Genomic DNA, 27,006 nt, shown 5'->3' with positions numbered 1-27,006 from the left:
TATTAATGAATTTATATTTAAAAAGGTATCAAAACAATGAGATGTCATTTTTCAACTACCAAATTAGCAAGTATTTAAAAGTAAGATAATAGTCAATGTCGGTGAGGAGTGACAAGGTGTACACAAACTGGTGAAGGTAGGGGTGCCTGGATGGTTGAATCTGGCTGTTGTTTTTGGCTGTTGAATCAGTCGGTTGAATCTGGCTGTTGTTTTTGGCTCCTCATGATCTGAGAGTCCTGGGATTGAGCCCCAGGGTCAGCTTCTGCGCTCAGCGGGGAATCTGCTTGAGTATTCTCTCCCTCTTCCTCTGCCCCTCCCCCATGCTCAAGTGCACACACACTCTTTCTCTAAAATAAATAAATAAATCTTTAAAAGTGGTGAAGGTAAAAACTGTGTATATTACCTTTCTGGAAAGCAATTTGGCAAAAGATATTGAAAATTTTCAAATATGTAATACTTATAAAAGATTATTAAAAATAAACAATCAGGGACGCCTGGGTGGCTTAGTCAAGTTAAGTGTCTGACTCTTAATTTTGGCTCAGGTCATGATCTCAGGGTCATGAAATGGAGCCTCCAGATGGCCCTGTGCTGGGTATAGAGCATGCTTCGATTTTCCCCCATCTCCCTCTGCCTGCCCCCACTCCTCCCTGCTCATATGTATCCACTCTCTCTCAAAAAATAAATGAATAAATAATCAGTTGGAGTGCCTGGGAGGCTCAGCCAGTTAAGTGTCTGTCTGACCCTTGATTTCAGAATTTCAGCCCAGTTTTTGATCTCAGGGTCATGAGTTAAAGCCCTGCACTGGGCTCCATGCCAGGTGTGGAGCCTACTTAAAAAGTAAATAAATAAACAATCAACAATAAGAAAAAAATATTTGTAGAAAGATGGTTACTGAAAACATTTAAAATACTGAAAAATGGAAACAAATATCTAAGACTACAACAATTTAAAAACAAATTATGGGACTATGGGACAATCATAAAAAAGAAAATTCTACACATATAATAATGAATAATATAACAATATATTGATATGAAAACATCCTAAATATACATAGCATGATTAGCAATTTTGAGGAAAAGCATAGATTAAAAATGGAAAAGAACTGCAACATCTTGATAGCCATCATGTTTTGGTGGCATTATGATGGGTAATTTTTCTTCTTCACAGTTTCCATATTTTTCAAGTTTTCTTGAAAGAGCATGAATTACCAGGAAAAAAATATTACATTTTTCATATAAAGACACGAGAATATTAAATGGAAAAAAAAAGGTAACTTAAAAGTATGATGATGTATTTGATTACTAAAAAAAACCTGAATGAACATTAACAAAAGAGCCAGAAGGATATTCTTAAAATACCAGAAGGAGACATTTCTGTGTGGTAGCAATATCAGCAATTTTTATTTTTTTCCTTGTTTGCATATAGATGGTTTCAATTTTCCAATATAAAATACATGTGTGGAAATTTTTTAAAAGTTAGAGTTAATTCCCCAAGAATTTAATAGTAAAGACTTCACTTTAGTATGTAAAGGACAAACAATTCATGAAAGAAGTACAACTAGTAAATACACATGAAGAAAAATCCAATCTCTGGTGCTAATTAAAGAAATAAATATGAGGCTGTTGAAATTAAACTAGTAAAATTATTCAACAAGTAATATTCAAGGATGTGGCACAACTGGTCCTTCAGGCATTGCTAGTGATCTTGTCAATCAGTACTACTTCTGGGAAAATAATGACATTACGTAGCAAATGCAATAAAAACATGGTACTCTAAGAAAATAATCTATAATTTAAAGAATTCTATGTGCATGAAGCTATGAATACAACATTACTGTAACATTAAGAAGGTGGAGGGAAGTCACATATATTTAACAAAAGAAAATATTAGGCCAATAAAAGCATATTCAGTGGAATGCTATGCAGCTAGAAAAAAAGACAATTTAGTAAAATGGAAAATACTAACAATGAAAATATAAAATGTATGATTTTTAACTATGTTTTAAAAAGCTTTTTGAGAAAAACTAAAAGGATAAAACAGTGATTAGGTAAGAGATGTTATTATGTCTGATTTTTATTTGCTTTCTTTTCTGAATTTTCTATAATCTTTTCACTGAAACATGCACATATACACACATGAAGAGTAGTAACCAAGTATAGTTAATGTCAGTATGGCAGCTGGAGCATCAAAGACAACAGGGATTTTTTTTTCCCCCAAATCAGTTGGCAGGGTGCCTGTGTGACCCCAGTGGGTTAAAGCCTCTGCCTTCAGCTCAGGTCATGATCCCAGGGTCCTGGGATCGAGCCCCACATCAGGCTCTCTGCTCGGTAGGGAGCCTGCTTCCCCATCTCTCTCGCTGCCTGCCTCTCTGCCTACCTGTGATCTCTCTATCAAATAAATAAATGAAATCAGGGTCAAATCATTTGGCAGATACTCTCAGAATTCCCAGCTGGTGAAAATGCATCCTCTTTTTCTACCAAGTAGCTAAAGTCACCCACTGACATGTTAAGTTAAGAAAATGGATACATTCCTGGAAACAGATAATATATCAAAATCATGAGAAATAATAAATATGAACAGAGCAATAATGAGTAAAGAAAATGAATCAGTGTCAAGAACTTCCCAACAAAGAAATCCCCAGAACCAGATAGTTTTACTGGTGAATTCTACCAAATATTTAAAGAAGAATTCATGCCAATCCTCAAACTCTTCTAAAAAACTGAAGAGAGGGGAATACTCCCAAACTCACTTGACAAGGGTAGCATACTCTTATACAAAAGCCAGATAAGGACACTACAAAAAAAGAGAACTACACATCAATATCCCTGATGAATACAGATGCAAAAATCCTCAACAAAATATTAGCAAAATGAAAACAATGGCACATTAAAAACATCATACACAATGATTAAGTTGAATTTATCCCCAGAATGCAAGAGTGGCTGAACATATGCAAATCAATAAATATGTTACAGCGTATTAACAGGATGAAAGATAAAAATCATACGATCATCTCAACAGATGCAGAAAAAGCATCTGACGAAATACAACAAAACTTTTATAATAAAAGCCTTCAACAAATTGGGTAGAGAAGGAATATACCTCAATATAATATAGGCCATATACAACAAACCTATAGCTAACATCATATTCAAGAGTGAAAGGTTGAAAGCTTTTTCTCTAAGATCAGGAACAACAGGGTGTCCACTCTCACCACTTTTATTAAACATAGTACTGGGAATCTTAGCTAGAATAAATCAGGCACGATAAAAATAAATAAATAAAAGGCATCCAAATTGGAAAGGAAATAGTAACTCTGTATTTGCGATCATATGATCTTATAGGGAGACTATCCTAAAGACTCCACCAAAATGGCTATTAGAACTAATGGACACATTCAGTAAAGTTGCAGTTAACAAAATCAACATACGGAAATCGGTTACCTTTCTATACACTAACAACAAAATATCTGAAAAAGAAATAAAACAATCCCATTTACAATAGCATCAAAAAAATTAAAATATGTAGGAATAAATTTAACCAAGCAAGTAGAAGATGGGTACACTGAAAACGACAAGATAGAACTCCAATGGCAGAATTTGAAGAAGAAACAAATGGAAAGATAACCTGTCTATGTTCATGGATAGGAAAAATTCATTTGTTAAAATGTCCATGCTACCCAAAGCCATCTATAGATTTAATGCAATCCCTATCAAGATTTGAATGATACTTTTTACAAAAATAGAACAATCCTAAAATTTGTATGGAACCACAAAAGATCCCACAGAGCCAAAGTAACCCTGAGAGGGAAAACAAAACATCATACTTCCTGATCTCAAACTGTACTACAACGCTGCTGTAGTTATCAAAGCAGTATAGTACTGGCAAAAAAATAGACACATAGGCCAATGGAATGAATAAAGAGCTCAGAAATAACTCTGTACCCATATACAGCCAAACTGATACTTTCAAGGGAGCCAAGAGCGCTCAATGTGGGAAAAGTGTCTTCCGTGAACAGTGTTAAGAAAACCAGATAAACACATGCAAAAAGTGAAATTGGTCTCCTCTCTTATACCACTCACAAAAATTAACTTGGAGTGGATTAAACAGATTAAAGACTTAAATGTAGCACCTGAAACCATAAAACATGAAAACATAGGGGGAAGTTCCTTGACATCAGCCTTGGCAATAATTTTTTGGATATGATACCAAAAGCACAAGCAACAGAAGTAAAAATAAGTAGGGTTACATCAAACATGCAAAAAGCTTTTGCACAGCAAAACAAACAATAAACAAAGTGAAGAGGCAATCTATGGAATGAAAGAAAATATTTGCAAACCATATAATTGATAGGTGGTTAATCCAATTGAAAAATGCAGAGGAAAACAACGGCCATTTTTCCAAAGAAGACATACAAATGGCCAACAAGTACATGAAAAGATGCTCAACATAACTAATCATCACAAAATACAAATTAAAACCACAGTGAGAGACCACCTCACACTTGTTAGCATGGGTATCAAAAAGAAAAGCAATAACAAGTGTTGGTGAGGAAATGGAGATAAAGCAATCCTTGTGCACTGTCAGTGAGAAGGTGAACTGGTTCAGCCACTATGGAAAATAGTATGGAGGTTCCTGAAAAAATTAAAAATAGGGGCATCTGGGTGGCTCAGTCGGTTGAGCGTCTGGCTCTTGATTTCAGCTCAGGTCATGATCTCAGGGTCTTTGGATGGAGCCTAGCAAGCAGGAGTGCTCAGCCAGGAAGCTGCTTGTCAATTTCTCTCCCTCTCCCTACCTCCCCCCTCGTGTACATGCATGAGCTTGCATAAATAAATACATCCTTTTAAAAAATTAAGTGATCCTGCAATGCGCTTCTGAGTGATATATCCAAAGGAAATGAAAACACGATATTGAAAAGATATCTGCTTTTCCATATTTATTGCAGCATTTACTCACAGTAGGTAAGATATGGAAACAACCTAAGTGTTTGTCAATGGATGAATGAATAAAGACGTGGAGGTATGTATGTAGGCATTTATTTTTAAATACCATATATATATAATATATGTGAAATAATGGAATATTATTCAGCCATGAGAAAGAAGGAAATCTTGCCATTTGTGACAGCATGGTTGGATTATGAGGGTGTTATGGTAAGAGACAGAAGTCAGGCAGAAAGACATCATTACTGTTTATCACTTACATGTAGAATCAGAAAAAGCCAACCTCGTGGAAACACAGTAGAATGGTGGTTAGCAGGACTGGGGGTAGAGGAGCCAAGGGAACTGCAATGTTGGTCAAATGGTACAAACTTACAGTTATGAGATGAGTAAATTCTGGGGATTGTGATTGTAGTTAACAATAATAATATACCTGAAAGTTGCTTAGAGAGTAGATCTTAAATCTAACAGTGATGGTGGGGTTAGCTAACACCACTGTGGTAATCATACTAGAATATAAAAGTGTATCAAAATGTTGTACACCTTAAATTTATACAATGTTACATGTTAACTATATTTCTTTTTTTTTTTTTTTAAGATTTTGTTTATTTATTTGACAGACAGAGATATCACAAGTCGGCAGAGAGGCAGGCAGAGAGAGAGAAGAGGAAGCAGGCTCCCTGCTGAGCAGAGAGCCGGATGTGGGGCTCAATTCCAGGACCCTGAGATCATGACCTGAGCCGAAGGCAGAGGCTTTAACCCACTGAGCCACCCAGGCGCCCTGTTAATTATATTTCAATGTAAAAAGAATGAAAGAAAAGGTTTTCCCCCACATGGGTTTCAGCCCCTGGCTTCTAACATGGACTTCATGATTCACTGTGTCTCTTTTTTATTCCTGGTTTCAGAGAAAATCCTTTGTAATCTATCTTTAGTGGGTATTGGTAGGTGCCAACTTCCTTTTAAACAGAACAAAAGAGGGAGCAGCAGCAGAAATAGCAACATGATCACAACTTTCCCTTTATCACTCTAATTCATGTCTTTAGGAAATGCCTGTGTCAGATCCTAAAACCTGTGAGTACTAGCACAAGTATCACTAGTACTCACAGACCCAAAGCTGTGCTCCCTGCATTTATATGAGCCTCTCAATCCCTGTATGGAGGAGGACCTAAGGGTACAGATATTAAAAATACAAAATGATACTGCGCAGGTTCATCTTCTAGTCACTCTTGAGTAAGTATCAAAATGGGAACCTCAAAACATCCCTCGTTGAGGAACACTTTGCAACTAAATTTCTGGAGCCGGCAAAAAGCCCAGGGCTCTACACTTAAAATCTTCTTCCTTCAGGGACCCAATATCAGAGCCAGACAATTGCAGTGTCAGGAGGAAAAAGACCCAATGCAGCAGCAGAGCAGATTCCATGTGTTAGCTCTGTTGTCCCTACCATCATGAAGGTGGAGTTGTGCAATGGGCACATTCATCCTTAGGATCCAAAACTCTTCTCTTGCATAAGAATAAACATTTTGAAATCCTGAACTTTACAACTTATACTATTATCACTAGACTATGTCAGACCACAATTCACTCTTGCCCAGAAGCCACAAGACTGCCCAGAGTACTGAACTGTGGGACTGAAAACAACGTCACCGCCTCTCAGCAGTCTCTCAGCGTCACTGTTATGGTATGTTAGTGCAAGAAGAGACCTCAGAGATCCTTTGAGTCAACAACTTCATCTTATATGTCTGTAAAAGCAGCAAAAAGATGAGAATGATCTTAGTGACAGGAGAAATGGAAATAATCTCTACCCCCCTCCCCTTTTAAATGATTTATTTGAGAGAGAGAGAGAGAGAGTGCGCATGCACACAAGCAAGGGGAAACATAGGAGGAAAGGGATAGAGACAGGCACAAGGCTCCATTTCACAAGCCTGAGATCATGACCTGAGCCGAAACTAAGAGTAGACGCATAACAGACTAAGCCACCCAGGCGTTCCTGATCTCTATTATTGAATAGTCACTCTTGAGTTTACGGTATTTTTCAGCTACTGCCTCATTTTTCTCAAGATGGTGCTTTCCTTTACACTCTCCTAGTCACAGGATTGAATTTTAAATTACTAATATCAAAAGAACTTTATTGCAAAATATAATTTCTCTATCCCTGGCTTGGCTTCTGGTTATTATTAATCATTTCTTATACTTATTAAGGTAGATTAATAAAGCCAATTATAAACACAGTGCTTTTATTTATCATTCAACTATAAGGCAATTCAGTAACATATACTAAAGGTAGTTTAGATTTGATATGCATGTCACAGGCAACTGAATTGTGTTTGGCAATGGATATTTTCCAAAGAACAGAGATGATTAAACTTGGAAAATTAAACCCAGCCCGAGAAATACAAACCAGCAAAAAGTAATCTCCAAAAGCACATATTAAATAAGTATATTTTATAAATCAAGATTTTAGAAGAATATACTACCCTTAAATTTTTTCCTAAGAGGAGAAAAAGAATTATCTAACAGAACCCCTGTTTTCCTACTGTAATCTAAATATGCATTCCTTTAAGCCAAAAGAATTAGAGTAAAAGTTTTATACTTCCTAGAAAACTTGTTTGATCTATGGATTTAATCCTATATGATAAAAATGTTCCAAGTATGAAATATAGAGTATAAATCTTTAGCTGTATTGCAAATGCTTTGGCATGCAGATGCTTTTTTCCATATTTTAATGAAAACCAGATTTATTTATAAGTTGCTTTAATTTCATTCTCGAATGGAATGGAACAAGAGTATCATATGTTCTGAATTAGGATCTTACTCACATCCCATATCAATTATGTAACTCAAATGCAAGACAACTTAATTGTGTCAATCATATTCCACTGACAAGATCATTAAATGTTAACAGAGAGCTTCCAACTTTTAACAGCCATAGATTTTTAAAATATAAATTATTCTCCAAAAAGTACAGATGCCTCATACAAGTTTGGGATAAGTATTATAGCTTCTGACTTCTAACAGTAATTGTTGAAATTAGAATATTATGAACATAAAGTTTCTTTTTGATAACATCTTTATAAAGGCTTATATTTCACAAAGGTACATCAAATCTCACAGAAAATAAGCACACATGAAAGACCTTAAGTGTAATTTATTGTCAATCAAACCCTAAAATAAAAGCATAACAATATCACATTGATCTCAGAAAAAATAATGCTACGTAACTTTATTTAGAAATAAACTGTCCTAGGTAGTTGTCAATTACCATAATATTTGTTTCTTAATTATTTTACAGCATTAAGCTTTGAAGATTGGTGATTTATCTGCATTCTAACCACTTAATACAGTCTCTTATTGGAGTTTTTTACAACTCTGAAATATAAAACAAGCAAATGTACTTCATGTATAAAACAAGATGAGGCTGTTAGAGAGGTGTACAATTTTCAACAAAACAGAGATGATGCAAACTGGTCATAGTATTTTGAAGTATACCTTAAAAAATTCATTTCTGACATATAAAAATATCATTTTAATCAATTTTCTACTAATATGAGTAAGATGGAGGTTAATTTTTATTTTTTTAAACAAATGAGGAAAAAACCCAACAAAATAAATGGTAACTGATTTAAAGTGAAAGCTATGGCAAAAGTATCACATTTAGAGAAAGAAGACCTAAGTTTTAATAGCAGTTCTGTCTCATACTACCGTAATTATTTCTAAAATTTTATAAGCATGTTATCCCTCCTCTTTCCACAAGGCATATAGCAATTAAAAAAATGTAAAAAGAAGTCACCAAATTCAGGAGCAGGGAAAAGGCAAACACGTGACAACTACTGGGATTAACAGTTTATGCAGTATATTCAAATTTGACTCTGACCTCCCTGGCAGAGCAAACAAGGAAAATCGACCTTTAATATAATTATTATTATTGAAATTTCTTTATTTTTAATTGAGGATGTATCTGATATTCAACATTCAGGAATTTAATTCTCCACATTTACACTATGCTATCAGCTTACAAGAGCATATATATATATATATATATATATAAAATATATATATATATATATATAATATCTTATTTGATCATCTCAACAACTTTCTTAAGAAGGCAATATTGGTATGTCCATTAAGACAGGTGAAGAAACCTAAGGCTCAAAATTATGTTGTATGGCCAGAAGAAGTAAAATCAATTACCTGAGGTCACTGACATGGATAGAACACATGTCTCCTTACTCCTCGTCTAACATTCCTGATTCTACTTCTCATTGCCTTGAGTTCTTAGCCCTACACTATAAATTTGTCACACAGAATTTTTTGAGTAATGGAAATTGTCCTGAATATTTTTACAGCAAATGAAAAAGTGAACTTCACATAGCTCTTTCTTATAGCAATTGTTCATCAAACTAAGGGCATAAAACTTAAATGAATATGGAAACCCTACAAGCAATAAAGTACTACAGAAAGGCACAGTATCTTCTGATGATGAAAAATCATTAAAGACTTCCAGTTCCTATTCAGATCTAAAGTATACCATACTTGCCTTTTATATAAATATGTATTTGCAGTTGTCTAAGTAGAACTTTTTCATGGAAGTCGAGTTGTAAAAGCTAAAAAAGTTTAAAAATTTGCCCTGCAGTCCAGAACAAGTACAAATATTAGAGCAAAACAACCAAATATTTAAGTCCAAAAGTCTGATGGGTTTTTGTGTTGTCGTTTAGAAAGTGTGTGAAATAACTTGATGACACTTAAAAAAATTTATTCTCTCTTTTCCAGTGTATTTTTCTAAAAATTTCTTTTCCTATGCAATGAAAGGAAAAGTAAAATAGTTTGCTTTCCCATAGAAAGAGATGAGTCAATAGTCTTTAGAACCCAGTATTTTATAAATAATAAAGGAGAAAGGAAGTATAATGTGGTTTAGTATTGTTTATAGTATTGTTAAAAACCAGGAAATGAAATCATTAAGTCCCTGCAAATCATTTATTTTTTCAAACCATGCTTTAGAATAGCAATCTCACAAGTGCGGCTGTAAATTTACCACCACGGTTTGTGGAGAAGTGACAGCAGTGTGATCCCCTCCCCCCCTTTGTTTAAGACATTTATACTCCGTACTTCTCACCATTCCCCATTCCTACCTGAGTCTTTCACAGTCCCAGAAATTTCTCCCTTCCTCTTCTCCAAGAGAGAGTTCCCCCCTGTCCTGCCCATTTTACCATATCATTAATAAATACTTATTGAATTAACAAATGAGTGGATACAACATGAAATATTTTTTCTTACCCAGTATGGTCTCCAGACAAAAATTCTGAAATAGCAGCAGGAAGCTCTGTTTTAATAATTAAAAGATAAGATGACATAGCTGCAAAAAGGATAAAAATTGTTCCTATTAGAATTCTATAATTTTTAGTCATTTAAGAATAATCTATACAGAAACACAGATGTCCATTAGGACTTTGACGACATGTGGAAGATTAACTCATACTGCACTATCCCAAAGGTATAGACACACCAGGAATGGAGATAAGTAACTTTGCAGAGAATAACTGGTAGTTCATTAAGTAGTCTTTGTTTACATTTCAAACCCAATACAAACTGTTTAGGTAAGAGAAATGGTTTAATTACAGGCCATTTACAAATAAAATTTTCTTTGAAGTTTTGCATAAATCTGTGTATGTTTTCAACCCTGTTCAAGGCATCAGAAGTTAGTTTAGCAATAACTGATAAAGAAGCAGGAGTTTAATAAGTACAGCTAATAATTTTGATTACTTGTTTCTTCTTACTAGAGAAAGACAGGCCCCCAGAAGTCTCCCTCTCTCCCACTCCCTCTTCCTTTCACTGCTTGCCCCCAACACACATAACATTATGCATGTTATTATAAAACAGAAATGAAATGTATTATGAATTACATTTTAAATTGTCCCTAAAAGTGATTAGAAAAGATTCAATGGAAACCATTATGCATATTAAAGGGACAAGACTTACAACTTTTATTCCATTTTATTAACAGTTGGGATCACCTTTATTATGCAATCACAACCTGAAGCTAACACTGCTTCTTATATTTTAACTGACAGGATCCAAGAAAGAACTAGCTTTTTTAGCATTTTAATAATGATCCTATTTCTGATGTAGCTATTAAAAAAAAACAAATCCTATAAACCTTCTATCATATATTAGGAAATTTTTTAGTATGGTCACAAAATATAGAACTCACTTATAGGTAAATACTTGAGTTTAAGCTTATATGTTTAAGTATATAGTAACCCAGATGACTGGAATCAGATCTCAGTTTAACAGAGTAATAATCTCTCTTTCCCCCAGAGATTAAGGATATATTAAAAAAGGACCAACAAGAATATATCCAAGAAGAATAAAGAGTGTACTCTGTATGCACATTAATTTTATTACTTATTTATATTTCAGGAAACATTTCAGTTTCTCCTTAGACCTACAAAAACTAAGAAAACAAATGAATGCCAAGTCTGAATGGTAAAAACTGATTAAAAGGTTCAAATGTTTAAGAAGAAGAGTGTGTTTTTTTCAAACAACATATGTAAACATAGCTAAATTTTTCCACAATTATTACAGTGCTGTGTGGCTAAGAAAAAAAAGGAAATATACTAGTTGCTATATAAATTTATATGAAGATAGACAATAAGCAGATACACATAATTTTTTAAGTAAAATGACATACCCATGGCAAAATAAAATTTAGAATAGTTAATACTCACTTCTCTGTAATGAGAATACATATATATGCATTTTCCAGTTTATGACTATTTATTCTTCCCCCAAAATGCAGTTGTTGAAGTACAGCTTTTTCCCCAAGAAGTACAGTACCTTTCTTCAAACTCATTTTGTTTGGGGACATTACAATGATTATATATGAAAAGGTGTTCTGTATTGTTCATACTGTCAAAAGGAAAAATGCTATCAATTTGGCACAGAACAGAAGGAAGGTTTCGATTAACCTCCTCCACTCAAGGATTTGGAGGTCTGTGTTTATAATACTTTATCTATTCCAAAGAATCACACACATATGGTATAATGAAAATCATGAGCTGAATTTTCTGAAACTGGCCTAGAGCTGTTTAAATGAATCTTGCAAGGAAAAAAAGAGGAAAAAGTACCTTGAACAAAAGGAATGCAGACTTCCTATACAATGTAATTTATTATCTGACCATCAGTCTTTCTTGCTTGGATTAATCCAACACCACATGCATTTCTAAAGTTTCAGACATTCATCTCTTTCAGTAATTTTCTATTATTTCTTTTAGATCTTCAGTTGTAAAAGCTTCAATGAATATGATATCGTATTTCTTTCTAATATACAATCTGTCATTCTTCCCAGAATTTCTATTAGCCCCTGGCTAATCATCTGATCACTTTTATCCTCTGTTGTAGCCTTAACTCTTTGGTTTTCAAATGGGAGTCCTATTTCATTAGATTCCAGTCTGAAGAATCATGTATATTTCAAGAAACATGAACTCACCAAACATATGTTTCTCTCTCAAAAAGAGATCTCAGCATACAAGATATTATAAAACATGTAAAATACTGCTTCTTTCTTACCGAATGCTGGTGTTTGTTTTAAGAGCTACAAAACCACACAACTCCCGATGAGGAAAAGCCCCACTAATTAAGCAGGTAAAACAAAAACACTATCCTTTTTACTGTCTTAATCATTTTTTCTCAACCACAAGTAAACTTCCATTCGAGGACCTAGCACCTTAACATATTATATATAATACAGAGAAGAAATAAAAGAGATTGCCAAACATGCAGTAACTTAGGAAATATATCTTAGATTCACATAAAAAGGATAATTAGCTCAATAAAATAAAATAAGAAAAGTTTTAAAGATGTAATATCAATAGTAAGGCTCATATACCCATTGTTTTTAACCAAAAGGTTCACTAGATCAAACAGCTGCCTGCCAGAGCTCTTGTCTCATGTCTTCTATTAATGGCATAAGGAAGTGTTTAAAGACTTATTTTAGAGACAGGTCATAAGCAAGAATTTGTAAATGATTTTTGCTGACATCAATACATAGCATAGACTCCTAATACAAGACACACCACGTTGTTCTCTAAATTAACAGCTGTAACAGGGTCATCCATTTTAGCCTTCATTATGGTTAAGTGATTCTAGCCCACCGACTAGCAAGCCAGAAGACTTAGTGCTAGAGACATACCTTGATGACAGGTATTCAAGCCATTACAAATCATTTACTTTTACCACATAAACTAAATAAGTATTCTTTTCTCCTTCATCTTAAACATAACTAGTAGAACTCATTTAATGGAAACTACCCTGGGAAGGAAATTTTTAAAAATCTGTCAATCTAATCATAACACAGAAATTGAAAGTATTCTTTGAAAACCATGTGGAAAAGCAACTGTTATATTAAGAAATGACTAAAATAGGGCAAAATCTGATTAGGCAATAGCAAGTAGTAAGATATTAATATTGGTTGATCTAATCATAGAAGAGAAACACATGAACTGGGAACATGGATGTTGAAGGGAGAGATGTCAGAAACAACAGAAAAGGGGAAAGCGCCTTGTTGAGAGAAGAATCATAACAGTGAACATCTGGGGGTTCTGAATGCCTATTCCATGCTTCACAGTATTCTAAGTGATTTGCAAGCTATTTTCTTAATTAACCTCTACCACAAAACTGTGAGGTAGATATTTATTCCACAGATACAGAAATAGAAGCACAAAGAAGTAACCTGCCCAATGTAGTGATAGTAGAAACAGTCAGTCTGGCTTGAGAAATGTGCCCTATTAACTATCAGGGAAAAGTGCAGGAGCAAAGCGAAGAAGAAATCACTACTGCAAAGAAAAATAAGGGTGGTCTGTCAAAAGGACCACTCTCTAGAATTATTTTGCGTCTTTTTCATCGGCATTTAAATGACAAATGCTTACAAATAGTGATGTCAATGGGTAAGATAAAGGAAATGAATGAGAAGTCTTAAAAATACTACATTCATTTCACTTTGACATATTTTCAATGTAATTTATTTCAGCTTTGTAGCTGGTTTGATAAAAATTATTAATCCAAAAGTCCTCAGATAAGCTAAGGAGTTTCCTGAGGGCCTCTACTGCTCATCTACCACTATGATTCTAATGCATCTGCAACTATTATTGTAATTCAGAAGGAAAAGCTTCCTATTCTCACACATTTGAGATATTAACATCAAACTGAAATGAAACAAACAAAACTCTTCCCCAAACCCCTGAACTCTCATGGACTATTTTTCCCAGGACTCCTTAAAAAAAATTAAAAGCCTCATTTGGAGTCTGGGCCTAAGAAATCATTAGTTTGCAAAAATAATTACCCTTTTTGTTAAACTCTTAAAATACACGTATGAAGATAAGATTACATACAGCTATTTTTAAAACAGAATGAGGTTTTCAGCACTTGGAAGAAGTTCAGCAACTTCTTAAAGGATTAGTCAGCCAGCCCTAAACAGATGTACTATGGGAGGAAATAAGTTTGCCTTTCGATCTGAGAGACTCAGTTTTACTTCAAACAGGTTTTTAGTCATGTATAGCAACAGGTTTATTCTACTCAACTTGTCTTATTAACCTGGTGTCCCTCTTAAATGTCCAAATGCCAGTGAGAATCTATCCCCGCTCAAAATAGTACACAAGACAACCTCTCTTTCTAAAACCCCCCAAAATGTCATTTCCTTAATTTGTACATAAATGGAAATCAAAATACATGGAGGAAAATTTTCACCATAACCCCAGGAAAATGTTTATCTTTGTTTTTTATCATTTATCAAGATCTTAAATTTGAACACAAAAGGAGAATATTTACTATTCTGAAATCCTCCAATAAGCTTCAATAAGTCACAGGAATAAACAGTACAGCATAATGAATACAGTGGAGGATAGTGTAATAGCAATGTAACAAGACAGATGGCAGCTAGGCTTGTGGTGAACACAGCATAATGTATAAATATGTCAAATCACTAAGCTGTACACCTGAAATTAATGTAACATTGTGTTTCAACTATAGTCACATAAATAATTTTTAAAAATTATTACTAAGAAATATATTACTTTCAGAAAAAAATTTTTAAATTTTTTTGGAAAGATTTTATTTATCTATTTGACACAGAGAGAGAAAGAGAGGGCACAAGCAGGAGGAGCAGCAGGCAGAGGCAGAGGGAGAAGCAGGGACTTCTTCTGAGGACTGAGTAGGGAACCCACATTCCAGGACCCTGGGATCATGACCTGAGCCCAAAGCAGTCGCTTAACTGCTTAACCCACTGAGCCACCCAGGTGTCCCTCAAAACCTTTTTAAAGTGACATGTTGCCAGCAAATTTTATCTGTGAAAATAAATTTTTACTTGTGGGAAAAAAAATCTCCTTCCAAATTTCCTGCATCTTTCCCACTCTGAAGTAGTACTTTCTAGAATTTCTGGACAGTACTGCTCAGGCTCAAAGAAGCTGCAGTATGTTTACAGATGAGCTGACCAGCAGATGGCGTTGTAACAGCACGCCCAATTCCAGTCTCCCAGGGGAGAGTACAAACTAAAACATCTAAAATGACTTCACTATCCCACACACAAAAAAAAGGCAGAAAATAAAACCAAATAGTTTCTAATTTATTTAATATTAAATCATGAATTTTAAAAATTCTGAGAATTTGAAATTTTTATAGTTCTCAAATTATTTATACATTTCTGATGATGAGATTTAGAAATTATGCTGCCAGAGTATAAAAAAAGGCTGCAGAGTTTCTCTTAAAACTTAAGATTTCCAGACTGAGGTATTAATCAAGACTGCTGGGATAAGGTTTGTGGGATCTGTGCCAAAATGGAAAATCTAGATCATTCTAGCACTTTCAGGAAGTTCCAGTAATGTTTAGGGTTCTACTTTCAAAATATATAGCAGTGATTCAATCTTTAATCTCCTTTAAGAAATTGGGGCTTTAAAAAATTAATATGCTATTGATAGTGGTCCTTCATATTTTATAAAGAGCAAAGTAAGGATTTAACATACTCAGAGTCACTAACCTTTCCACACTTTGAGATGAGTAGGACATAAAACCAGAAAAAACATCAAGTAACTCCACTTTATCATGCATTTCTAGTTCACAGGACTTTCTCTGGTTTGACTAAAAGCAATTTGGGGTTTATGGTTTGAATACTAGGACTATTTAAGCCTACTAAATGGTCTATCTCAAGAGTTCAGATGAATGTGAAACTAACTACTTACTTAGGTTTTTAGGAAAAGAATCTCATAATGCAACACTGCTAGAGGAACTATGTGGAAACTATGTACACTTACTTGCTACTAGGGTTCTTATTCCTTTTACTAATAGCCCACCAAATCCAAACCCTAAGCCAGAGTTCTTATGCCTGTTACAGCATTAAATATTAAAACTTCCAGATGTCTCTTTTCTGACTTTGTGTCCCAGCAGCTCTCAGAGCCTAGGGAAATGGGCAGCTGGGGGCTATTACTAGTACTTCTTTCAGCTCCCTAATTCATTATTGCGGGGTGGGTGGGGGGGATCAGGAATCGCTTGAAAGTAATAAAATACTTGCTTGAGGGCTCTCCATATTCCAAAGACAAAAAAGTTTCCATCAGCTTAGAATAAGAGTGCTAAATTTCTTGAGTCACATTTTTTTCTATCACAAAGTTTGGAGATTTTTTTCAAAGACTCTATATTTTTCCAAATAATTTGTTAGACTACACCAGTGCTCTGTGATTAATACTTGGTGCCTCATTGATGCTGGGTGAAAAAAAGGTTTCCTGTAAAGTTGTGACAGTAAATTCTTTCCTAAAGAAACTATATACTCACTAATCTATTCCATGGTCTCCTCTTCCCAGCTGATCAATTCTTCTTCCTCCTAAGGAATAACTGAGCCACACGGCTGGCTTTTCCTTCTCCTTCTCCTTCTCTTGTTCCTTCTTTTCTTCCTATCATAAATATTACTAAATGCCTACTATGTGCTAGGTAATAAGAACATAAATGAGCAAATTACTTAGATTTCTGTAATAAGGAGATGTAGGGGACAACTGGGTCTTCACTGAAACATCCATGTAACAAGTATTGATCAAGAGCAATCCATGATCATTTTGACTTTAAAGGTCTCTCTGCTCCATTTTCTCATAGATTCATCAAGGACATAAAATCCTAAGAAAACTGAAAAATGTTTAAATGTTACAAAGAACAGAAGAGTTAGGAAGCATTAATCTAAGACATGATTACCTAACCTGAAAACAGATTTCAAAACATTTTATATTCTATTTTATATAAATAAGATTGAACTCTACTCAATACTTTCAGTCTTTTAATTTTTATATAATTCTAGTCTATAAATCATTCTATGGATTTTCAAGTCTCTTTCCATCATTTATATAGTATATAAGATTATCTCTTTGAGGCAAAATCTTAGACTTTTAAGTAGAAATTTTAGAATTCAACAAATATTATTTATTGAGCTCCTCTACCAGAAATTAGGTCAAGTTAGGAAAACAAATAAAAACACATAGTCCCTATATCCAGTGAGTTTTTAAATCCTCAGCATTTAATCTTTTCAGAGATTTTCAAACACTGTATCACAGCAGGAAGGATAAAGGCTTTAGAAGTAGACAGTGAAGTTGAGTCCCAGCTTTATCAAGGGGTTAGTAAAAATAAGCAAGTTACTCATCCCCTCCATGCACTGACTTCTTCCTCTGTAAAATGAGGATTTCATCTCCCTTGAAGAGTTTTAAGTACAGGGGCACCTGGGTGGCTTAGTAGGTTAAGCACCCGACTTGATTTCATCTCAGGTCATGATCTCAGAGTCATGAGATCGAGCCCTATAGCAGGCTCCATGCAGGCCCTGAAGCCTGCCTAAGACGCTCTCTCTTCCTCTGCCCCTTCCTGCTTGTTCGCTCTCACGCTCTCTCTCTCAAAGGAAGAAGAAGAAGTAGTAGTTTTAAGTACAATTAAAGCGTCTAGTAGAATGTTTGACCTAGAAAGGATCTATGATATCCATTTTTCATTTCTAACCAATCAGGGTAAAAACTCAGACCATTTATACTAATAAGGATCATCCTACATTTCAGAAAATGGTATCAGAACCAGATTACATTCAGATGGGCATGTAATAAGCCTAAAATTTCAATGTGATGCTATATACTTCTATCATCTTATAAATATCCAACATGTTCCTAATTAATAAAGAAAAAAGGCAAAATCCACTGTGAAAAATAACGTCATATGCACGACATAGCCAGGAGCCTCCCAAACCAGTATGTTGTTTCTTCTCAAGCATACATACCTAGTAGGTGTTAAGGACTCCACAGAACCAACTTATATCAATCATAAAACTCCTTAAAACTAGAGTCCCTACACTTTAACCCCAAAGGCTCAGCAGCTGCCACAAAAGGTAGTGAAAAACTGAGACTCCCCTTTTCTGACAAAGAACAGCATCCAAGAGAGCTTTCAGAACAATAGTTCCTGATGTGTTAATTACCTAAGAAAAGACCAAATGATCTTTTGAGCAAAGTATAACCCTCCTACTGAACTTAACTGTAGTAAAAATATTTCAATACCCTGAAGGAGTTAACATACCCCTCAAAGTGCCAAATTAGAATTAGAATTTGGGGGCAAGAAAGGACCAGAATGAAGTCCCTGTTACCCATCCTATTCCCACAGCGATTTAGCTAAAAGGAAACTGAAGCCAAGAGGGTAAGGGAGGGATTTCCCCAAGATACATGATTATCTAGTGGCAGAGACAGGGGTAGACAGAATTCAAGGTATTTGACTTCTGGTCCAGTGCTCTGCTCACAAGAGCAAGGTTGCACTTCTACTCTAATAAAGGAATGATTTATGCATATCTGACAAAACAATAGAAGGCAGCTCTGAAAGTATTTCAGTTTTTACTTCGTGGGTTCTCAATAAATTACCCTGTAGCCAATATGAAGAAAATCATGAGGACATTTTTCTAAAAACTAAACATTATCAGCTTTTCTGAATTTGAGGGACATTAAAAATTACCGTGACTGTTTCTAAGCCAATATTTCTTCTTTTCTCTAAAGATTTGTTTATTTGGGGGGGGGGGGGAGAGAATGTGCACACACGTGGAGGTAGGGACAGAAAGAGGGATCCCCCATGGGGTTCAATCTCACAACCCATGAGATCATGACCTAAGCCAAAACCAGGAGTTGGCAACTTAACAATGCCACCACCCAGGGACCTTAAGTCATTTTTTCTTAAAAAAGGTTATAATAACAAAAAGCAAACAAGCAAATCAACATACTTAGGGCTGAGAGAATTGCTGATTTATCTGCCATCAGACGCAGGAGTCCTTTCTAGGACTTTCTTTCTTTAGAACTTTTTTTTATTTTTTTAATTTCATGTCAGCTTTTCAAATATTTAAGGCTAGTGATCAGTCTAGCCATTCCTTTTTCTTTTTTTTCTTGATAAATATATCTAGAATATTACCAAGTACTTGGACATAGCTCATACAGATCATATTCAGCTTTGTTCAGCTCAACAAAGGTTTATCAAGCCCTTGTGCTAGTTTCTGGGAGTACAAAAAGAAATGAGACCAAGCTCTTGCCTTGGAAGTGCTTACAAGAGAGTAGGGGAGAAGAGCATATACAGAAATAGCTTCATTCTAATAAAAAGTGCTTAAATAGATCACGTACAATAATAGATACAAGATTAGAGAACAAGGAAGGGATGAGAGTGAAAGATACCAAGAATATAACGGTGGGCATTTTGGCAGGGTCACACATTCGGATCTAAATTCCTGGACTGAAAATACTGTATAAGGGGTATCTAGGTGGCTCAGTCAGTTAAGCGGCTGCCTTCGGCTCAGAGCATGATCTCAGGTCCTGGGATCAGCCCCAAGTTAGGATTCCTGCTCAGTGGAGAGTCTGCTTCTCCCGTTGCCCCTCCCACCAGCTCATGTGTATGCTCACACTCTCTTAAATCAGTAAATAAAATCTTAAAAAAAAAAATTCTACATAAAATGCCAAACAATAGTTCAACCTAACTTAAACAAAATGCGATGGTTCTCAGTAATAAGATAGAATAATGAGGGACTGAAAATATTAAAATATACACTCATATTAGGGATGCCTGGGTGGCTCAGCTGGTTAAGTATCTGCCTTCAGCTCAGATCATGGTCCTGGGGTCCTGGGATTGAACCTCCCATCAGGCTCCCTGTTTGGTGGGGTGGGGGGGGAGGGATGTGTTTCTCTACTCTGCTGCTCCCCCTGCTTGTGCTCTCTCTCTCTCAAATAAATAAAATCTTTAAAAAACATATATACTCTCATATTAGCCATTACAAGTGTACATTTAAGCTATTATATTTGCTAAAATAAGATAAATTATTCTAAAGCAGATCTTAAATTCAATGGCATTATACAAATTTATAAAGGAAGAGACTAGTTACTGGCTTCTAGTGTGAAGATGAAGTAGTGTGTGTTAGGAGATTATTTGGTATGACACCCAAAAAAGCATTCTTCTCTTTTTTCCATGTGCATTCAAAGAATTAAAACATGTATGTTCAGGATTCCCAAAACAATGGCAGGTATAATTTGTTGTTGGAAGGTTAAGTTTTTCCTTGACCAAGAAACCCATTAAAGACTGAATTTGGTTGAACAATACTTAAAGTAAAATAGCTCAGATCTCTTGAGAATCAGAGTTGAACTTTATTAAAGCTGTCATCTTTAAATTATTTTGAACTGTTACACATAAGAAATAAGATTAAAATTTCCTCTGACCATACAATCTTGTGTAAGTTCCGAAATGCATGTCAACCTTCTCTGTGTATTTTCCTTTAAACTACTAGCATTTATTTAGCCCTCATTTAATGGTACAAGAAAATTAAGACCTTGTTCAGCACTATATAGCTTCTTACAAAATATACAAACATGACTCCCATATTAAATATTTAATACATTTAGTTAGTAACTGTCCATAATTAACAGTAATTTTTGTTTCTACATGGTTCTCAATATTGGGATCTTTTTTAATGAAAACAAGATGCAAGATACATGTGAGAACAGTTCTTATTTGTTTCAGGTTTGTTTGTTAATTTTTTTAGAGAGGGAGGGGCAGAAGGAGAGGGAGAGGGAGAATCTTATGCAGGCTCCACACCCAGCACGTAGACCACTGCAGGGCTCAATCTCATAACCTTCGGATCATGACCTGCATGGAAATCTGAAGATGCTCAACCAACTGAGACACCAAGGCGCCCCAGGTTTGTTTATTTTTTAAACTACCCTGTCATTTTAAATTTCTTGGTTATAACAGGATATTACTTATCTATGCCAGATTGCCCACAGCCCAGGAAACATCACTGCCTCTGAAGCAGTAATTAGGACAAAAGCAGAGGGGAAATATTTTAGAATAACCTGGAGAATTTTTCTAAACTGTACCTTACAACACTATCACAACTACAGAAAGCCAGTGCTTTAGAGGTATATTCCAGACCTAAGAACAAGATTGAAATAAAGGATTTTCTTGGAACTAAATTTAGAAGCTACTGTCCTACAAAGGCTGTTAATAAAAAGGATCTTAAAAAAAAAGAGAGAGAGAGAGAGAAAGAGTGAGAGTAATAAGACCAATACTGAAGGTTTCTGAAGATACCTATGGGTGCAGAGGTCCAGGTTCCCAGCTAGACTGGTAGTAAGACAATAAACAAAAGGAAGAAATTGCTGCCACCCATTTATGCGTAAGCAGTGCGCCTTCAGTGGCTTACCTCCAATATTCTGAATCAGGATGGTGCCGGCTACCACCACCTATAAAAGAACAAATGCATTCACAAGATGAAAAAAGAAATAATATAAAAGGACCCATATTTTATTAAAATCCCACAACCATTACTAAAAAACAGATGCAGAAGTGAAGAGAAATTGAAAATACATTGTCAGCCATTTGTAATACATAAAACTAATTATTATCACATAAAAAGCCTTTCTTTAATAGTTCCACAGTTACTATAAAGAATGCTTTGGAAAATTTTCTTGGCAATCATTTTAAACAGTTAAAAGTGTTAAAAAGCTAGTAACTGGTGATTATCAAAGTAGTGAAACATTGAAATTAAATCTATCTGGTCTCATTCTCCCTTTTTCACTGCTTTAGAGGTAGAACGAGACATTGCTTTAGTAGGTCAACTGCTACAGCTTGACGTATACTACGCAGGTACCGTTTTGCATAGAAGAAACTCATATAGTCTTCTGAGTGTGTCAGCACGGCATAGAGCAAGTTTTTGAACATCCTGTCCCAGGAATTAGTAAAGTCTAGAGCAGAAACCTCTAGAGCCCACAATTTCTCAAATTTGAAATTTTAAGTAAAATATTTCAAACTCAATAATATGAAGTGGGCTTAGGGTTAAGACAAAAAAGAAAGTCATAGGGGCACCTGGGTGGCTCAGTGGGTTAAAGCCTCTGCCTTTGGCTCAGGTCATGGTCCCGGGGTCCTGGGATCGAGCCCCGCATCGGGCTCTCTGCTCAGCAGGGAGCCTGCTTCCTCCTCTCTCTCTGCCTGCCTCTCTGCCTACTTGTGATCTCTGTCTGTCCAATAAATAAATAAAATCTTTAAAAAAAAAAAAAAGAAAGTCATAAAGACTGTAGTCTATTGGAGAACTCCTCCCCTTTCAAACTAGGGTAGCTGCTGCTCAGCTCTGGCCAGTGCTGGCATATGAGAATGTGCATCCAATGTAGCTAGATCTTCTACATTTCATTAATTTTTCAAGAAAAGTCAGAAATGGAATTCTTTCAAAATTTCATAACTCTTAGCTGGCAATCAGTTAAAGAAAAAAAATGTAAGCCAAACCAGTATGCCTAAGGACTAAGTTGAGCTTGTAGGTTTGCTGGCTTGTGATTCAGATAAGCTTCCCAGGAAACTCAAGACACCTTATCCATTCTTGGTAATCAGATGTACTCAAAGGAAATGACTAAACATTCTACTTCCACTTAGGTCTTTCAATTGCAGAAATCTTGGTGGATCTACACCCCCAATGGATATTTGGAATGGCCTAGCTACCTAGGATCATTTAGTTCATGGACTGCAAACAGATCACCTCTCAGACTCACCTCTATTAGGAATTCCATTGGAATTCCATCATTGCCTATGATGGAAACACTGGAGGCCTTGGGGTCTGCAAATCAAGGCTAATGACAGGTGTCTTTGAAGATGGGAGTAGTTGCCACTCTTAACTTTTCCAGAATAAACGTTGCATGTTAACTCATTTAAAGTTTAGTATAAAATGCCACAGTTGAGGTACCTACGTGGCTCAGTGGGTTAAAGCCTCTGTCTTCAGCACAGGTCATGATCCTAGGGTCCTGGGATGGAGTCCCACATCGGGCTCTCTGCTCCGCAGGGAGCCTGCTTCCTCCTCTCTCACTGCCTGCCTCTCTGCCTACTTGTGATCTCTGTCTGTCAAATAAATAAAATCTTCAAAATGTCACAGTTACTTGTGAAAAGACTATTTTGAACTTTTGCACACTCTTTCATATGCAATTGATAGCTATTGTCAGTCATACATGAAATTTGGATTTCTACTAATATATTGCAAAAAAACAGTAAAATCCAATTATTCATGATTATCTTTCCATCTTAAGTGCTGAATATAAGCACTCAAGATCTAGAAAGCCAGTATGTCTATCTACCTATCTATGTGTTCAGAGGCTACTATAGTGCATGGCACATGGTATTAACTCACTTATTTGTTTGATGAGTAAATAAATTGATTTATAGACAATTTTTAAAATCTTTCTTCAAAAGTTCAAAAAATTTAAATATATTTCCGAACAATGTTATCTTATCATGTCCTATCCACATCTGCATCATAACTGGAAAGAAGGAAATAGGAAGATTTCAACCCAATTATGGAAGTGGAGAGGAAGTAAAAAAAAAAAAAAGGCAAGCAAACAGCAACTCCTCATTTAGAGTATCCTCTGTCCACGTACTTGCCTCCTAAGAACTGAGTGCGTACATGAATGATAATGCAACTATTTCAGAGTTTTAGGGAAAGGGGGCTCTTAATTCTTTTAGATTCTCCTAGTCAAGGAATGCAGGAAATGCTAGGGTGAAATAACAGTCATGATGCTTAGAGTCATATTTATGGATCATACAAAATTCATTTGAGAGTTCTTTTGTACATATAAATAACATCGTCTTCTTCCTTGGTTAAACTGGATACAGGAAACTGATGATGATTATACCAAACATCCCTGTCTTCAGGAAAGAAAAACTGTTATCAGGATGATTAACGGAACCCTTTACCTGTAAGTAACCTATTCTCCATTTTGTTCAAGGGTGATCTATGCTTCTTTCTTTTCCTGCCTTTATGAGGATTTGCCTAGTTAATAGAATCAAAATTAATTAAAAAAAATTAAAACAGGCCATTGTTACAGTTATAAAATCATTCAAGTCACTGCTCTCCTTCATTAGCGTGAAAAATACTAATAGAGCTAAGTGTCAAATTAAATTTATAGATGCATCTTCCAGGAGGGAGTAAAGAGAGATTTCTTCTCTTTGTCTTTCTGTTCCCATCATTCTTTCTTTACTTTAGTTTCCTTTTAGTCTCCTAATTTCTTTCTCTTAGATATATCTATCTCTTTTAACTAGAAATGGAAGGTAAAAAATGTCTCTATGGATTTAGGAGACAATAAAGAGAAAAAAAAAATCTACCTTTCCAGGTAATCCAAATGCAAAGAGTCCAAGATCTTCATAAGATGTCACGGCTGTTAAGAGAGATTATAATTTTTACTTTTACACAAAATGATTCGTGTGTCAAACCTTAAAGGGAGGAAAGCTATTCTACTATGACCTTTTAGCTATGGGATGGTCAGATTAAATTTAAAGCAGAAGTAACCACTTCTGGGGGAAACTTTTGGAGACTTATGGGCTGTAAGGATAGAGTCTTCTTAGAATAAGCAGGGCTTAGCAAATCCCAATGTTATCTAATTACCACCCAAGCTACAGTAGCTCAAATGCACTAATTACTCAAGAACAACCCCACTTCTCCCTAAACAGTACTTGCATACTACACTACCCAAAAGCAAGTTTTCACTGGCAATAGTTTCTGAAATCTGCATATATAGTTAAAGTTAGATAAAGTATGAAATTTGTATCATACTTCCAGAGACATTCATTTTTCCTTACCCTCATAATTAGGACATACACTTTCTTTTTCATAAAAGTATGGAATTACATTTTCACTCCACATATTTAAGAAATACAGGCACAGAAAAGATGAAAATTAAATGGCTCATAAAAGAACCAAATTTGCCCTTAACCCATATAGCTTCATGTTCTAACTAATGACACCACCAGTAAAAATGAGAAGTAAAAACACATATGTAATCCTATAGTTTGGAAAAAATGCTTAACCTTATAGTACTTAAACTAGAAAGAAGCAGACTAGCAGATGCTAAGGCTCGGTACTGCAATACACTTTTCCTATTGAGTCCAAGATATGGCTCATCATTTTTTAAAACAAGTTTTAATACATTCTCTCAAGACATACATGGGTTTTCTTTAAAATGTCACTAACTTAACAAAAAGCTCCTCTCTACTTTTGTATACAAAGATCACCAAGTTTGTAAAGTTAAGCATTTTAAAAGCCGTATGTGGCCTTTGCATGTTATACCTACAAAGCTGAAAAGAAAACAGAAATGTTGAAAATAAAAAATTACTAAAATACTAATTAAGAACAGAAATTTTAACATTCTTTTCATTGCAAAAGTTAAGTTTTTTAAAAGATTTTATTTATTTATTTGACAGACGGAGATCACAAGTAGGCAGAGAAGCAGACAGAGAGAGGAGAAAGCAGGCTCCCTGCTGAGCAGAAAGCCCGACTCGGGGCTCGATTCCAGGACCCTGGAATCACGACCCGAGCCAAAGGCAGAGGCCTTAACCCACTGAGCCACCCAGGCGCCCCAAAAGTTAAATTTTTAACTTTAATCTATTATCAGAGTTCATGGATGACACAGGTATTTTTTGAAGTCTATTTACATACTGCTAAACACAGTGAACAAAAACAATTTAGCTATGATTTGGGGATATATAATTTGATTATAAGTAGAAATCTTTATATTTTAATAATGAAAGACTTCTACAATAATCTGACAGGGGTAGATTTTGGATATATTTTAGAACATGAAAATTAAAAAGCGGAATTACAAAATTAAGAACTGAAATTTTTTCCTCCTATGTGAAATGCCAAAATTCTTTTTTCCAAATATACATACTCTAAAGTGAATGTCATCACAAAAATTAATAATTATTTTAATCAATAAACTTTCCTAGTTTGTTTTAATTTTCTAAACATAATCGATAATATTATATAGGGGCACAATTCCTTAAATTTGACATTCCAAAGCCTTGGTATATGTATTAAACCAGAAAAATTATCTAAATGTTAGCTTCTAACTAATTTGCCATTGACAAGGTAAGTTTGCTGAATATTATGTGTATATGAACCAAGTTGCCAGAAGATCTCTGATTTGCCACTGAAGCAGATTAAAGGAACATGATTGTTTAATTTTAGCACCCCTCTTTAATATTACAATGAAAATTATCTGTTCTTTTTTTCTTTCTTTTAGATTTTATTTATTTATTTGCCAGAGAGAGAGAGAGAGAAAGCACAAGCAAGCACAAGCAGGGAAACATGTAGGTTCCCTGCTGAGCAAGGATCCTGATGTGGGACTCAATCCCAGGACCCTGGGATCACGACCTGAGCAGAAGGCAGATGCTTAACTGACTAAGCCACTCAGGCATTCCTTAGGTTCTTTCTTAAGAAAAACTTTCCTTCTGAAAAAATGAAACAAGATGGGATTGGGAGGGAGACAAACCATAAGAGACTCTTAATCTCATAAAATAAACTAAGGGTGGCTTGGGGGGTAGGGAGGTTGGGAGAGGGTGGTTGAGTTATGGACATTGGGGAGGGTATGTGCTATGGTGAGTGCTGTATAGTGTGTAAGCCTGAGGATTCACAGACCTGTACCCCTAGGTCAAATAATACATTATGTGTAAGTAAAAATAATTTTTAAATAAATAAATAAAATGCAGGCTTCCATCAGTCTCTCATAAGAAAAAA

The 27,006-nt window shown here is 35.2% G+C and overlaps 1 protein-coding gene across 1 annotated transcript in view; it reads right to left on the bottom strand.

Annotated features, from left to right (window-relative positions):
* The window catches only part of SLC38A6 (solute carrier family 38 member 6), a 62,287-nt gene that overhangs the window by 19,498 nt on the left and 15,783 nt on the right, over nucleotides 1-27,006 (bottom strand). The window contains exons 4-6 of the mRNA XM_059182256.1: nucleotides 24,597-24,649; nucleotides 21,661-21,700; nucleotides 10,218-10,296 (exon numbers count right to left, since the gene is read on the bottom strand). Of these exons, the coding sequence (XP_059038239.1) occupies nucleotides 10,218-10,296; nucleotides 21,661-21,700; nucleotides 24,597-24,649 (172 nt within the window). The remainder of the gene's footprint in view (nucleotides 1-10,217; nucleotides 10,297-21,660; nucleotides 21,701-24,596; nucleotides 24,650-27,006) is intronic.

The sequence above is a fragment of the Mustela lutreola genome, chromosome 7 (assembly GCF_030435805.1).
Source record: "Mustela lutreola isolate mMusLut2 chromosome 7, mMusLut2.pri, whole genome shotgun sequence".
NCBI classification, from domain to species: domain Eukaryota; kingdom Metazoa; phylum Chordata; class Mammalia; order Carnivora; family Mustelidae; genus Mustela; species Mustela lutreola.
The sequence above is the reverse complement of the archived record's forward strand: the minus strand, read 5'-3'. Positions and strand labels throughout refer to the sequence as shown.